Source organism: Podarcis melisellensis (genome assembly GCF_964234715.1).
Source record: "Podarcis melisellensis genome assembly, chromosome: 10".
Taxonomy (NCBI): Eukaryota; Metazoa; Chordata; class Lepidosauria; order Squamata; family Lacertidae; genus Podarcis; species Podarcis melisellensis.
In genome coordinates this window covers 45,978,050-45,994,634 of record NC_138542.1, presented here as the reverse complement: position 1 = coordinate 45,994,634, position 16,585 = coordinate 45,978,050, and the positions used below count along the sequence as shown (strand labels likewise).

Below are 16,585 nucleotides of genomic sequence, written 5' to 3'. Positions count from 1 at the left end.
CATTTTTCCTCTCTACTGAGCAGCCTGTCAGACAGCCCAGCCATCTAGGTTGTTAAAAATAAAACAAATAAATCCTGCAAGCCAAAATGTTTGCTATTTTCCTCTCTCAATTTTTCATCATCTTCTCCCAAGAAATATTACTTGTCCAACACATGCAATGAGCAGTTCAGCTCAGACTCCAGTTTGACATGATACTACCCCATCAGAGCATTTTACACTGTAAGATAAAGATAGACTACCTTTTATCCACCCATAGAAGGCAATTCCTCCCACTTCTAGCAACTGTAGTGCCATTAAAAATCACAGAGCACTGGGGGGGGGGGGGGAGAGTGCAATCCATCAGGAACTGGGCTCTCCCACACAGCAATACATGCATGGAACTCCTGTACCAGGCAGTACTATTGACACAAGTGACCGAATTGTTCCCTTGTAACTGCAGTGAGACTTACATAGAGAATCCTATAGAATGGCTGCCATAAAAATAACAGGGCAGACATTGATCTATTGGACTGGAGTACTTTTAAAAGTAGTTTCTGCTGTTATGCATTTATTTAAAGAATTCATTAAAGGATGGAATCATAAACAAGAAAAATGTAATAAATAGTAATTATATAGGAGGCGTTATTGTTTTCATTTGTTGTTACGGTATGTATTTTTGTGTTTTTATATTGTAAACCGCCCTGTGATCTTTGGATGAAGGGCACTATAGAAATGTAATAAATAAATAATAAAATAAATATACACTTCTACACATGTCTACTCACAAATTACTTCAAATGATTGGGACATACTCTTGGGTAGGTGGGTGCAGGATTGCAGACTAAAGCAAATGTCATAATATCACCGGCAAAAAGAATTTAACTTGGGCCCTGGATTTGCTTTTCTCCCTTCCACATCCTTTTTTCCTTTCGTGCTGCGTCCTTTTGACTGCACTAAGCCCTGCAGGCAGGGACTGTCTTTGTTTAACGGATTGTATGCCAGTTGCTCTGGTTGCCTTTTTGGCTGGCAAGCAGGTTAAAAACACTCTCGGGTCAACAAGTAAATAATAAAATATGAACTGCTTTCATGCATAACACACCCACCCCACCTCTTAGGACAGAGCTCTCCTGAATTGGCTTAACACAGAACACGTACAAATATAAAGTACAACTTCACATTACAAGAAAATCCTTTAAGAGAGCAGTAAAAGTAACAGGCCAGATAATCATTGAATATATGAATTAAATGTTGATGGTGTGTGGATGTCAGCGTCCCTCTAGCCTTGGCCAAAATAAGAAGTCAGAAGGGCCGAAGTCCGGCTAAAAAAAGCCCTGGAGCGCAGCGGGGCGCGCTTGGCTTCTCCTTCCCTTTTTGGGTCTTCCCACGCGGAGCAATGAGACGCGCGCCTCAACCCGCGGCCCTTTGCTGACTTCGCGGCTCCCGCGCAGCGCGTTGCTGGAGGCGAGCGCCGGCCCAGGTGAGGCGAGGCGGGACATGCCGGCTCCTCCCCTCCTCGCCGGGCTCCAGGTGTCGTTGGCAGCTCGGCAGTTGAGGAGCCGTGGCTGCGGCGGCGGGAGAATGGCGGACTCTCAGCTGCTGTGCCTGGACGACGCTCACGTGAACGAGCGGGTCAGCGAGCACCACCCGCGCTACTACTACAGCGAGGAGCAGCGGAGGGCGCTGGAAGTCCTGCTGGCCAAGGGGGAGAAGGCGTACAAGGAGCGCCTGAAGAAGGACCAGCTGCGAGACTTCCTCTCCAGCCGGGAGCTGCAGGCCTTGCGGGGCGGTTGGCGCGCCTACGATGCCCACCTCGAGGGGGGCAAGCCGGTGGTCGGCCCTTCGGGGAAGCCCCTGTCCTTGGCTTACTGGCCCGAGAGGTCCGACACCGAGATTCCACCGCTGGACATGGGCTGGACCAACACTTTCTACCGGGGAGTCAGCCGCCTCGGGCTGTATACGCACCCGCGCAAGGAAGACAACGCGCCTCACGTCAAGCAAGTGGCGCGCGAAATGATCCAGCAGGCGCAGAAGGTGGGTATCTCGCCTGGGAGACCCTCGGAGGCGGCGAGGGGGAAGGCGCGCCTCTTCGGAGGCCTCGACAGCCGCCTGCTTCGTGCCTTTAGAAACGCGGATTAAGGGGGCCGCGTCACGTCTGAGTGTTTGTAGGTGAAAGGGGACGGAGGCGTCAAGAGGAAACTTCTTACTTAGGGCAACGTTCGTTTCCAGCTCCTCAGGACCCAAGGCCGCTTCTCCTTCCCTAATAAACAAGCACGTGCGCCTTTCTTCTGCTAACAGGCAACTTTTTAGTTTATTTTCAAGGGTTGCCTTTCTCATAGAATTGTAGAGGGTCGTCTGGTCCAACCCCCTGCAAGGCAACGCAGCCCAAGGGACCTCATAGATATGCCTTATTATGGAACGACCCAACTCCACAGGACAAGCCCCAACATGATTTTGTAGTGTCCTGTATTTTGAGTTTTTCATCCAAGAAGTTCCTCTATTATGCCATGTGGATTTCTCCTGCAGAATATATGCTGCAATCACATGCCCTCTTCAGAGGAAGGGCACTTGATAATAACCGTAAATATACAATCTGTTGTGCTCTCCTCTTCAGGTCACGTTGAAATGAATTACAGATGTACTAAGCAGCCATTGTTGTGCCCTTTCTGCTTACTTTGTTTTATGGCACTTTTATCCCTTACTTCCTCTAATGGGTTTTCCCCATTTCCTTAATACCTCACAACACTTTGTTAGGGTGGGCCTAGAAGTGGCGAGTGGCTGAAGATTATTTAGTGAGTCTGGCTGCATAGAGACATGAAATTAGGTCTTCTAAGTCCTCACATCCTCACCATACATTTAAAACATGCTTTACTATCAGACTATCACACAGTCATGGCTTTCCTGCAAAGAATCCTGGGAACTGTAGTTTATGGGTGCTGTGAAGTGTAGCTCTGTGAGGGGTAATATATAGCTCCCAGGATTCTTTGAGGAAGAAACTGGATTATTTGGAGTAAATGATACTCCAGCCAATACACCAAGGACTGCTGGGATAAAGAAACAAATATTGGGTGGAAAAAAATTGAAAATATAAAATCCAGCAGCTACTCACACATATCTCCACTGCTTTCTCTGTGTTTTGGGATTGTGGTGCATGTATGTCAAGGACTGCATCCTTACTTGTTAGTCTTCTATTGGGCCACAGTCTTAGACACACTTAAATACACTGAGTTTAGTGGACTTTGTTTTCTTGTAAATAGGCCTAGCCATGAGCAGACTAAGTCATAAGACATTGGTCATAAAAGGCATTTTTTTATATAGGGAAAATCCTTGAAGTTTTGAAGAGTACTGAAGTAAAAGACAGTCTGAGGAAGTGTGAAATATAAAATACGGTAGGTTCTAGACAGGAAAACTGGCTGAAATGTCCTCTTTAATAGAGGGCAACTAACAACTTTAAGGGCACCCTGCAAATTACTCAGAAGTAAATATTCCTAGACAATTTGCTTATAGTATGCTTAAGAACTTCCTAAAATTATAATAACTGGTACTTAGAGGAGCCAATTTTAATCATTATGACCTCATTTGAAGGCTCTAGATTCTGTTTTGATTTGTATGGCATTAAAATACCACAAATGAACTTATTATTTCTACTACATTTGTAGTGTTGTTGTTGTTCAAAGTGTCATATGTGGTTCTCCCCACCACCTTTGATACTCTCACAAGAATCCCATGAACTCCACTAGACTGAGAGAATAAGTCTGCGACCCTGTGCACACTTCAGTAGATGCTGTTGAATACGATAACACATACATCCTTCCCTAGAGACACCTGAGTAGAGACTACTGCATTCTGTCAGAGATACTGTACAGTAGTTGCAATATTCCTTCATTAAGCAGGGAATTGAACTTTCTGATCTCCAAGGTCCTTCTATTTATTACAATTCTATTCTAAACACAGAGTGGATTGCACTGGGCCAGGGTCACCCATTGACATTCATGAGTCTGAGCAGGCATTCAAGTCCTGACCTTCTTGATACTAGGAACATAGGAAGCTGCCTTATACCAAGTCAGAACCATTGGACCATTTAGCCTGTACAGTATTGTCTATACTCACTGGCAGCTCCTCTGCCAAGATTTCAGGCAGGAGTCCTTCCAGCCCTACCTGGAGATGCCAGAGATTAAACCTGGGATCTTTTGTATGCAAGGCAGAGATCTACCACTGAGCTAACCCAATATTCTAACCACTACACTACATTTGTGCTACTCATATAGTTATAATTAAACTGTATTCCATAAAAGTATGAGTACTCTGATGTATGTGTTTTGTGGATAGCAGTCTTGGGCCTAAATACTGAGCATGCACTGCTTACTCAGCTTCACATAAGACAGAGTAGTAACACCTCAGACATCCTTTTCCTGGAGACTGTCAGGATTGTGTAGTAAGTATTCTATTCTAATTACACAATTGTTAGTATAGAGTTCTAGATTAATTAATTCATATGAATTTTAAAGGTGTGATCCAATATGCAATTGTATATACAGTACATGAAAATTACTATTGTATCCACCCTTGGATGTGTAATCTTGTTTTAATTGGTTGGTAGCCAAGCCATATTCAGAGTAGACCCACTGAAATTAATGGACTCAATTTAATCTAATTCCATTTCATTAATCTAATTCCATAACAGAATAAGCAATGGAAGGAGAGAGTTACAGCCCAAGATAGGAAAAGAGGTGGGAAGGGAACACCTAAGTACTTTAAAGGAATTCAAATCTCCAGGGCCTGATGGGCTGCACCCAAAGGTACTAAAGGAGCTTGCAGGTGTAATCTCAGAGCTTTTGTCTTTGAGAATTCTTGGAGAATTGGTAAGGTCCCTGCAGACTGGAGGCAGGCACATGTTGTTCCCATCTTCAAAAAGGAGAAAAGATTCCCTTTACAAATATGTTCAAATGAAAGCATTATTCACCTGTGAGCTCCATCATTATTGAGAGTAAAGGTTCTATAAAGTCTTAAATGAGCTATACTTTTGCAGTCATTTAGATACTTTTAGCTGATGTCAGGGAGGGCAATTTGCCAAACCTTCGAGTACCAGCAATCCAAATGGGTAAGACTGGAGGTCTTACAGTATTTGGCAGTGGAGCCCCAGGCTTAAAACATAAGTTATTTGCTTTTCAAATCCTGCTGTTTCCATACACAGGTTCAAAAGTGCAAGGTGGAAAGATGGAGCAATAATTTGTTTAGTTATCAAAGAGATCTCAGCAAACACCTTATTCCAAAAATCAGCCAGCCCACATGTGCTTATATGTGCCAACTGCACAGCAGCCCCTCCAACACTATGAATATGTACCTGGGTGCACAAAGGAGAGCTGTCGTTGAGTAAGGTACTAACCATGTACCAACCTGAAAGAGGGCTATTGGGTTTGAGACTACAAACTTCTGTATGTCCCAACTGGATTCCCACCATAGCTTTTGACTCTGGGCCCCAAAAGAGACATTAATAAGGAATTTTATAAGTACAATATAGAGACCAGTGCCTGTGTGATGTCTTTAACTGATTCTTCAAAAGGAGTTCATTACCTAGTGTCATCTCTTTTAGTAGTGGGACTGATGAGAAAGGACCTCAGTTGACAGCCCAGTAGCCAGGGAAAGGTTTTATCACCTCTATATGGTTTCATATCATCTATAGAAAGGGAACTGTTTCTGTATAATAACTCATTAAGCAACATAGTTTACAGGATTTCCATGACACAATATCCTAAGATATCCCTTTGATCCTAAAGACTGGATGATACTGTAGTGGTTTAAGCAAGGACAAGCCTGGTGCTAATTAATATCATTGCCCATTTAATCCAAAGCTGAAAGGTCATTAGAGAAAACATGCTGGTTATCCATGTCAGGATCTAAATTTGTACAAACCTGGCAATGGATATTGTAATGGTTCTAGGGGTTGCTCGTGCGTAAGTTGCCGCTGTTATAGTTCAGAACTTAACTGGTTAAATTCCCTGGTGTGTGTCACCTGCTGACGTCAGCTTACAGAAGCTGGGCGGAGACAGAAGCTTTTAGAAGCTCAGGAGGAGGAGTTTTTCCCTGTACTTTCACTTCTTCTCTCTGTGTATCTGTGAGAGAAAGACGTGCCTTTGGACATGGCTGAAAGAAGCCCCGGACTTTGATGCTGTAATGTTTTAATAAAGAGCTGTAAATAGACACACCTGTCTATGTGTGCTTGCCTGGAAACTAGGCTGCTTTACACGCTGTGCTTCTACTCTGCTACAAGCCGTGACTGAGAAGAGACAGCAGGAGTTATTGCGCAGCTTCGGAGGAAGCGTGCCGGACCGCTGTAAATGATTGATTGGGATCGTAAAGCTGTCTGAGATCGCGGCCCCATCGATCAGGGAAGATCGATATCTCCACAGCCGCCACTCCTGGCTAGGTTGCCTGGTTGAACCCTTTCTGTCTGGACAGCCTTTCATCCGTGGCTGTCTCAATCGCTGGCAGAATCCGTCAGTGGGCGTTTCTTGAACTTCTTCCAGCAAAGAAGTTCTTTGACGCCAAGTCTCCTCCTACTCTCCCTGCGCGGAAGTCTTCTGTGCAGGGAGGGTGTGGGCAGCGGAGTACCCGTGCTCTCCCCGCTGGTCTCCGGTGAGGAGTCCTGGAGCCTCCTCTCCGATTCCCCCATCTGCACCCCTTCTCCACTGGTGTTACGCTGATTTCCTTCCCCAGCAGATGGGCTGCCTCTCTCCCTACTGGGACCCTCTCCAGCATCCCTCCGGAGCCTTCCCTCCGCCTCTGGCTCCGATGGCAGCTCCCTGACAGATATACTATGTTCATTACTACAGTGTATTATTAACTAATTAACTAAGGCCAAAGTGGTGGGACCACCATTGCATCTGCAGTCGTGCCGCTCATTGTGGCCATGGCAGAGGGTAGGGTCGGGACCCAATTGCTGCACCAGCTCCTGGCTGGTGTGTGATGAGGCCTGATGCCATTGTGTGGCAGCACTAAGACAGTCTCAGGATCCAACAAACCCAAAGCTGGCTTAGCCCTGCCCCCTCCTCACTCTTGGAACATGACAGGGAGAGCAGGACTGGGAATTCTCAGTACCTTTCTCTCTGCCTCCTGATTATTTTGATCCTTGTTCAGATTTCCTGGCTTCCTTCTCAAGTGTCATTGGAGGCATTTCCAGAGACCTGAGAGTATTGTTCCATACTTGTTTAGACAAGTGAGGTGCTTTAACTCTTGCTTGTCTCTGCTGGGTCTATACAGTGGACGGGTCAGTGTAGGCTGTGCCAGACATACTTTGGTTTCTCATGCTTGTTGTTGGCCAGGAGAGTGGAGTTACTTTGCCTTTCCCTAGGACACTGCATGCTTCCAGGGACCTTCTCTGATCTTATAATTGAGACTGAGGAGTCTAGACTTCCTCTCTGAATGGAAATTCATTTATTGCAGCTAATGCAAAAATAAACTGTATGCCTCAGAAATTTTCAGAAGCCAGTAAATGCAAAGTAAAGTTCATGGAATGAGTTCTTTTCCATTAACTGTGCACCGATGAAGTTTAGTGTTATTAAACCGGTGCTCAGTGAAGCCTCTGTGTATCTCTTGCCACTTCATTAGTAATCAAAATAAACTTGAGATGTCTTACCGTGTCACGTAAGTGGTCTATCTGGCTCAGTTTCCTCTGCACTGATTGGTAGTAGCTCTCCAGGATTTGAGACCAGAAACTTTCCCTCCCCAATCCAGAGGTGCCAGGAGTTGAAGGTGGGACCTCATACATGCAAATCGTGTACTTTACCGCTGACATATTTCCTTTCATTGAACTGTGCCATTGCATCTTAAAAATCTGCTTTGTAGCCATAGATACATATAGACATAGGTTCCTGCCTGCACACTGAGATCTTAATCAGAGGATTTCTTGGTGTGTCTGCTTTCGAAGACTGTGAGGTGGGCATTCACAAGAGAGATGGCCTTTTTCAGGGCTGGCCCACCCATGAGGCAAGGTGAGGTGATCACCTCAGGCAGCTGCATCCACAGGGGCAGCAGGTATAGCCTCCAAGGACTGTATTGCCCGTTCCTGCTGCTGGTTGGATCTGTCATCTGTTCAGCAGCACCCATGCTGCCTCTATGGTGGCCTGTTGGTCAATAGGAGGTGTTTGCTGGTCTTCTTCCATCCTTCTCCCTGACGTAGATCTTCACTTACTCCTTATTCCCTGACTGGGAGGAGGCACCATTTTGTGATTTGCTTCAGGAGCCAAAATGTCTTGGGCTGGCTCTGCCTTTTCTGCACTGGCTGCTTGCCTTTGGAACTCCCTTTCAGTAGAGCTGCAGTGGGCAGCTATACTTCAGGCTTTAGGGGAGGACTTAAAGACTCATTTGTTATCATAAGTAAACCCCACCTGCGATCACTGGAGGGAGACTGGAATATTATGTCTGAGTCTGTTTCCACCTTCTGTGAATGCTGTTTTATTGATGGCTTTAGTAACAGTTTTTATATAGATGCTATGGAATTTTAAATTAACTCTCAGTATACTAAAGATTTCCTCTTCAGATTTTTCAGTCTCGGGTCTGCTCATCTGATGCATGACCTTTTGGCTACACAAGTCTCCTGGGAAGCAGACCAGTGGCAAAAAAATGTAGAGGATTTCATGTTACATGAATGTCAGATGCAGCTAATTTTTTCATGGCTTTAAGAATGGATGATTTGTAGATTACAGTCTTAGTGAAGTACTTGCAGAGCATTGGGAAACTGCCTAGAATCAACTTGGATACCAGGAAAGGTTGCATCCTTCCTTCAACTCTATAATTTTCCCAACTCTTCTCAATTTGTCTTCTGTTGGAAATGGGGCTTAATATTTTCCTCTGAATATACCCTGTCATTTGAAAACCAAGCCTTCTTTCCATCCCCATATTGTTTCTGCCTCTTTCTGCCGCCTGCTCTCCCAGTGCTATATAATATCTACCACTGGAGATTATTGCTTGAGCCATAGCAATGCTTTATATTTCAGCCACTGATACACTGGTTTACAGTGTGTTCATTTTAATAATTTCAATATTTTTTGCTGACTTTAAAAAACGGGAAAATCTCCACCCAGCATTCTGAAGGTGGTTACGTTTAAGAGAGTAATCAGCTTTCTTAATAGGTTGGCATCCGTTTGTCTCGTGAGACAATGGAAGAGTGCGCCTTCAGAAGTGAAGTCAAGCTGTTGGAGAGTTACAGCGCCTGCTCTGGCTGTAGAGACTAATACAGAAGAGACCTGTTTTGTTACAGCTGGGGCAGATGGAGGCGTCCAGTTGTGCTGATGCAGGAGTACTATGGCATTTCTTCTTTCTGCGCTCCTCCCAGCGTTTAAGAGAGCAATCAGCTTTTGTAATAACTGCTCATGTTACCACATCCTAAGGCTCTTCTTTACTCCTATAGAAGTGTTGAGATGTTCGCTGCCAGTATCTGTGTTAAAGCGTGAGTCCTATGAGGAAGGTTTGGAGGAGTTGGGTGTGTTTAGCCTGGAGAAGAGATGATTAAGAGGTGATATGGTAGCTTTCATCAAATTCATTTTCTGTTGCTCCAGAGGGTAGGAGCTAGCAGGTTCAAATTACAAGGGAATTTTAACTCAACATTAGGAAGAACTTCCTTAACAGTTTAAGCTGCCCTTTAGTGGAACAGATTGCCATAGAGAGAGGTGTACTCTCCCTCGTTAGGGAATTTTAAGCAGAGATGTTGTAGCATTGAATTTCCTTCATTGGCAGGGGGTTATGCTAGAAAACTTGTGAATCTCTTCTACCTCAATGGGTTGTAGCCAGTTCTGTGCAAGAGCATACGGAGTTTCACTCATGCAATGTGACTTCCATTTCATCTCCTCCTATGCCTCTCCCCCAATCTGCTCTAGAGGGTCCACCAACCCCCTTGAGCTGATTTTGAGGTAGCGGGGAGGGGTTGGAGAGGATAGGACAGTAGTATGTTTTGCATTGTTGGAATACAGTTCTATGATTATCTTAAGTACAAATGTTACATCACAGAGTTTGTGGAGATAAAATAACTTGGTCTACACGTGTAGGCATATGCAAGTAATTTTTAATCTGAGCTGTTTTTGGGAATCTAAGGAATACCATAACATCTGAATATCCTAAAGGAAAACCTACTGCCATAAACTTACCACAAACAGTCAGGCAGGTGAGACAGAGACCTCCATTCAGATAATCTTCAAAATAATGTTTTGGAGAATTGGGATTCCATTCCCTCTGGTATAGTGCTAACATGCTGCAGAAGGGTACAGTTCTGCAGTGAAGAGGAAGCTGAGAGAGGGAGTGCTGAATTATTTTCATTTGAAATTTGTCTCCCTCCATTTGCTTTTGTTGATTTATCTTCCAGATTATCTGCCATCCTGTTAAACATACTGATTCTATTATACCTCTTATGAGAGGTATCACCTTTACAAAATGTGTGCTGTTCCACCGCCAAGCTCTAGTTAGAGTTGCACATAATCTAGAAAGGCTAAGTAATTTAGCTATGGATGCGGAATAGTACTGTACATTGTTTCTCAGTCCTACGCCCAAATACATAAAAAGAGAGGGTTGCCTTTGTTGTAAGAATCCAGTGATGCAGGGTACATCAAAACCCCCAAAGCAAAGAAAGAGGGATCCTATTTAATAAGCAGTGTCTGGGCTCTATGACGCTTTCAAGTTCCAAGGTAATGCATTTCCTCAACAGGTAATGTATGTAGCAGTGCAGATTGGCCTCTAGGTCTGTAGAGCACCTCCCTGTTTCTCACTTGTTCTTGCTGGCCCTCTATTCTGCTTGTATGGTCCTGTCTTCATTAAGGGGAGTATTTAACAAGTTCCAACCTTTCTGAAACCCAGTTGACCTCCATCAGGATTGGCAGCCCTGCAAGATTTGCGCAGGCAAGACTTCCAAAGAAAATGCCTCTAATTTAGAAGGAGAACGCAGCTAATGGCAATCTGCCCCAAAGCAGGACTAATAAGTAGTGTTGCTAGTATTTGAGTTCAAACAGTTTTTGTAACACAAACGTGTACAATGTATTTTAGATATTAAGGATGGGCCAATATAGCAAAATAGGTGCTCTTTCAAATAAGTATTACTAATCCAAAAATAGTGTAGTTTATCTGAAAAACAAGTGAGCTCATGTGCACAACACTTGGGTATAAGTCACATTGAATTCCACGGGACCCATGTGCACATGTATATAGAACTTCTATAAAAATCCACTTAATGTTACGTATCACTACCCAAAGATAGGAAAGAAGCAATTTAAAAACACTTTTTTGGGGGGGGCATACTTTAAAATCTCTTTCCACTGCAGTATGGAACCCGCGGTATTCATTTTTGAGGCCCCCACAGGAGGTTAAGAACAGTTTCAGGTTAAAAACGGACCTACGGAACGAATTAAGTACTTAACCCGAGGTACCACTGTATTGTTTTCTTTGATGAGTAATGGCTCTCAGTCCAAGTTCTTTTGCATTACATGCTACCTAATCCTTTCGCTAGGAATTGAACATGGGATCTTCTACATGCCCAAGCATGTGCTCTACCACTCAGTTATGGACACCTGCATTGGTGGAGCTCATTATTACCATTAACTGCTAAAATGATCAATTGTAACATTCCACCTCATTGAGAGGGTGAGGACTGTTAAAAAAGGGGGGGGGGATATTTTGATTAAATCCTGCATTAGGGGTTGACTATGATTCCTATTAGGTGGATGAATACTAGATTGGGTTTCCGGGAGAGGGTGGGTACGTCACTTCCAGAAAACAGGTCAAATCATTGTGAGAAGTCAGGTTATGCAGTTTAGATGAGAGCAAATACTGTGTTTTTCAGACACTACTCAACATGGAACACTCAGTGAAAACCCTAGGGTGGCTCTGAACAAGAACTAACAAGCTTTCTTGTCTGTTCAGGCAGTAAAAACCACGCTGTCAAATAATGTACTCCTGAATATGTTGAAGCATATGTTTTTCATAGTGTGTAGCGTGTCATGGGTGTATGTGATAAGCCCTGGTGGCATAAGGACAGAAATCTCTGCCTTATTGCAGTATTGCTTTTTAAAATAACTGCTTGTTCTCTTTCTGTTCGTGGCCAGATCATTGCAGTAGTCATGGACCAGTTCACTGACAGGGACATCTTCCGGGATATCGTAGATGCATCATACAAGCGTCGGATCCCCGTTTATATAATCTTGGACGAAGAAGGCTCTAAATTTTTCCTGGAAATGTGCAAAGGCATGGAGCTGAGTGATTTCTATATCCGGGTGAGCTGATGATGTGCACTGTGATTAATGAGAATCGTGGCTGAGAGGTATCAAAGCACAGTTTTAATATAAATTTTGAGTAGATTAAATAATTATTGTATTGATAGAGGACTTGGACTTGATTCTTTCTTCACCTTCTATTGCCACTGATCACCTAGCCAGGTGTCCCCCCCATCTTCTCTTTGTGCAGTTGGTTCTTCCTGTCTTAAGTGTAAAACTTTGCATTTGTCCCTATTGGGATTCATTATTAGTTTTGACCTGGTTCTCCAACTGTTAAGGTCATATTGAATCCCAATTCTGCCTTCTGTGGAATTAGCCATCCCTCCCAGTTTGGTGTCATCGGCAAATTGGATGAGCATCCCTTCAATTCCTTCATCCAAGTCATTTATAAAGATGCTCGATAACAACGGGCCCAGGACAGAAGCCTGCACTTCCCCACATGTCACTTTTCCATGATGATGAGGAACTATTAATGAGCAGTGTTTTTGTGTGGTTGTTTCACATTTCATGAATTTATGCACATCTTGCTCATGAATTATTTATTTATTTATTTATTTATTATGGAATCAGTCAGTGATTTATCGTATGGTCACAGACCCATTAAAATTATTATAGAATTGTTACGTGACTTACATTGTAAGCAGGGTTGAGCACAAGTCACTTCTCCACCTTCGCTGGAACCTTTGTCCTCTAATGAAGACGCAGGGAGAATTACTATAATCTTAATGGGACTCGAGCAAAGGTTGCAACATTTTCAGATAGTGGAGTACCACTGTGATGGGACGATGAGCTGCTTGTGCGTAAAATGCAAGTCCCTCAGAGTTTGATCAGGCTTTCAAACCTCTGCCTGTGACGGAGCCCCTCCAGCATGGCTGCGTCAATCACTAGTAGTATCCGAAAGTGGCTGCTTTCGGAAACGTTTCCAACATAAAAGCTCCTTAACGGAAACACGTCGTCTGGCCTCTCGGCGTGACAGTTTCCGTCGAGGTGTGGGTGTCCCTATAGGAGGTCCTGAGACCTCCCCACTGGTTTCGCTTGAAGCGTCTCTGAGCCATCCCTCCGACTCACTTTCCCTTGGAGTTCTTGCTCGCCCTCTACTGGTTCCCTCTTCCGCTGCTACTGCTCTCTCACCCTCAGTGAGCCTTTGCGCCTCCGGCGCTTTAGATGTCAGTTCCCTGACATCCACCTCCCCTCCAGGGCCCCCTTCACCCCCTCCCGTCTCCTCTCCTACTGGCGGTGAGGAGGTAAAACCCTTGAAAGAACCTCCCTCATCTTCCGACGTCGCGAACACTTCCTTCCACTTGTTGCTGTTCCTACTCTCTAGGTACTCTTCGTCATCAGAGTCCACTCCCTCTTCCAACTCCGACTCCGCGAACCCTTCCATTTCCTCTTCCTCATCGGTGGTGCCGAAATACTCCCTCCTAAACCTTGCTATCGGCTGAGGTTTCCTCGGGAACCTTTGATGGAACGTTTCTGTTAAAACCTCGTCATTGACTTCCTGCGCACTTACCCAGGTGTTTTCTGACTCCGGTTCCCCTTCCCACGCCACTAAATACTCCACCTGATTTCCCTTCCACCTGGAATCGAGGATTTCCGCTACATGGTTGCGGCGTTCCCTCTCTTCCAAGGCTGGTCCCCTGACGTGCTCCCCTTCACCTCCTCCCCTGTATGGTGACAGTAACGACCTGTGGAACACTGGGTGCAATTTCATGTGATTGGGTAATCGGAGTTTGAAAGCTACCGGGTTGACCTGCTGAATCACCTCAAAGGGTCCCAATCTTCTGGGCCTCAGTTTCTTACAACCCCCTTTGAACGGCAACCCTTGGGTTGACAACCACACTTGATCCCCCACCCTTATGGTTTCACCTTCCCTTCTGTTCTTGTCTGCCTGCTTCTTATATTGTGCCTTGGCCCTTTCTAAGTTGAGCTGGAGCTGCTGATGGATGGCTTCCATCTCTTCTACAAAATGTTCAGCCGCTGGAACGCTCCATCTCTCCCCTCCTTCCCCTGGAAATGCCCTGGGGTGACACCCGTAATTAGCCAAAAAGGGACTCATCCCTGTGGACACATTCTCCGCATTATTGTAGGCAAATTCTGCCAACGCCAACTTTTCGACCCAATCGTTCTCTCTGTCATTGACATAACACCTAAGATATTGTTGAAGAATGCCATTTGCCCTTTCCGCCTGCCCGTTGGTTTCAGGGTGCCGGGCAGTTGAAAAATTGACTTCCACGTGTAACAAGCTCATGAGCTTCCTCCAGAACCTGGAAGTAAATTGTTTGCCTCGATCTGAGATCACCCTCGAGGGAGCCCCGTGCAACCTAAAGATATGTTCCACAAACAACTTCGCCGTTTCTTCCGCTGTGACTGCATGTGAGCATGCTACAAAGTGGCACATCTTAGTTAACAGGTCTACTACTACCATGATGGCTGTTTTCCCCTTGGACCTTGGCAGATCCGTCATAAAATCTATTGATATCGCTTCCCAAGGCCGTTCTGGTGTGGGTAAAGGTTCTAATAACCCTGCCGGCGCCCTTCTTTCCCCTTTGGCTCGCTGACATTGGTCACACCCTCTTACATACTCCCTTACATCTTCCCTCACCTTAGGCCACCAAAATTCCCTGGTAACCAACCACATGGTCTTGTGTTGCCCAAAATGTCCCGCCGTGGGGCTATCATGCAACTGCTTGAGTACTCTCCCCCTCAATTCACCTTCGGGTATATACAGTGCCCCTTTGTAATACAATGCCCCATTTCTTTCCTCAAAACCTCCGGGGCTCTCGCCCTCCCCCCTGAGACCTCTGAGCTTATCCTGGGCATATTCATCATTTTCCGTTTCCTCCACCAGTTCTCGTTGCCCCACCATCGCCGCCCCACACACCCAGCGGTCCTCCGGGATGACATGTCTCTCTTCGATCACCCCCTCCCCTTCCCAATATTCTGGTTTGCGTGAGAGCGCGTCCGCCCTGACGTTTTCTGGGCCTGGCACATAACAAATCTCAAAGTTAAATTTGGAGAATTCCTGTGCCCATCTCACTTGTCGTTGGTTGAGCACTCGAGCTGTTCTCCAATACTCTAAATTTTTGTGGTCGGTGCACACTTGCACCTTGTGTTGTGCCCCAATTAATAAATGTCTCCACCTCCGGAATGCTTCGTGAATGGCAAGTAGTTCCCTGTCATACACCGTGTAATTCCTCTCGGACTTATTCAGCTTCTGCGAGAAGAAGGCACACGGTCTCCACTCCGACGCACTCCTCCCCGGTTGAAGAAGGACCGCCCCTACCGCCCGGTCGGATGCATCTGTTTCCACTCTCATGGGTTTTCGTAAATCCACATGCAGAAGTTGTTCTTCCGAGGCGAAAGCCCTTTTCAGTTCTTCAAAGGCTCGATCCGCCTCTGCCGTCCAAACAAATTTCTTCTTGCTGCTGAGACAGTCGGTGATGGGCGCCGTCAAGTGGGCAAAGTTCTTGATGAACTTCCGATAAAAGTTCCCAAATCCCAAGAATCTTTGCACGTCCTTCTTGGTCTTCGGTGTCTTCCATTCCAGTACCGCTTGGACCTTGCCTGGATCCATGGCCAATCCCTTGTCTGACAAGCGGTACCCCAGGAATTCCACCTCCTTGGTATGAAACTGGCACTTCTCCAGTTTCACCCACAGCTGGTTGGCTTGCAGCCTGCCCAACACTTCTCGAACGTCCCTCACATGCTGTTCCTCATTTTCCGAATACACCAACACGTCGTCTAAAAAGGCCACACAATTCTTGTAGAGCAAAGGTCCCAGAACGTGGTTTATAAAAGCTTGAAAACACGCGGAGCCCCCTTGTAGACCGAAGGGCATAACGAGGTATTCAAAGGCTCCCAACGGGGTAAACATGGTGGTCTTCCATTCATCTCCCTTCCTTATGCGTATCAGATTGTACGCCCCCCGCAGGTCCAGTTTTGTAAAAATCTTTCCCTTCCTTACTCTGGTCAAAATGTCATCAATTCGGGGCATAGGGAAAGCCAGGGGCTCCGACACTGCATTGAGGGCCCTGAAGTCACACACCAGTCTCGGTTTGTCTGTGTTCTTTTTGTCCACAAAGAACACTGGGCTGCCCCCCACCGCTCGGGACTCTCTGATGAAACCTCGCTTCAAGTTTTTGTCAATGAACTCCCTCAGCTCCTGCATCTCCCTGTCTGACATGGCGTACAGCTTGCCTACTGGGAGTTGGGCCCCTGGGAGTAGGTTGATTTGACAGTCAAAGGGTCTATGCGGTGGCAGTTTGTCTGCTTCCCTTTCGCTGAATACGTTGCTCAGATCTGCGTATTGCGGGGGCACCTTCCCTTTGTCCATCACTTCCATCCCCGCTAGGGTG

The 16,585-nt window shown here is 45.6% G+C and overlaps 1 protein-coding gene across 1 annotated transcript in view; it reads left to right on the top strand.

The window, feature by feature from the left end:
• Nucleotides 1-16,585, top strand: part of FAM83F (family with sequence similarity 83 member F) — a 33,041-nt gene continuing 16,456 nt past the window's right edge. Inside the window, exons 1-2 of the mRNA XM_081928316.1 lie at nt 1-2,010; nt 12,063-12,230. Coding sequence (XP_081784442.1) covers nt 1,474-2,010; nt 12,063-12,230 — 705 coding nt within the window. The 5' untranslated portion in view covers nt 1-1,473. The remainder of the gene's footprint in view (nt 2,011-12,062; nt 12,231-16,585) is intronic.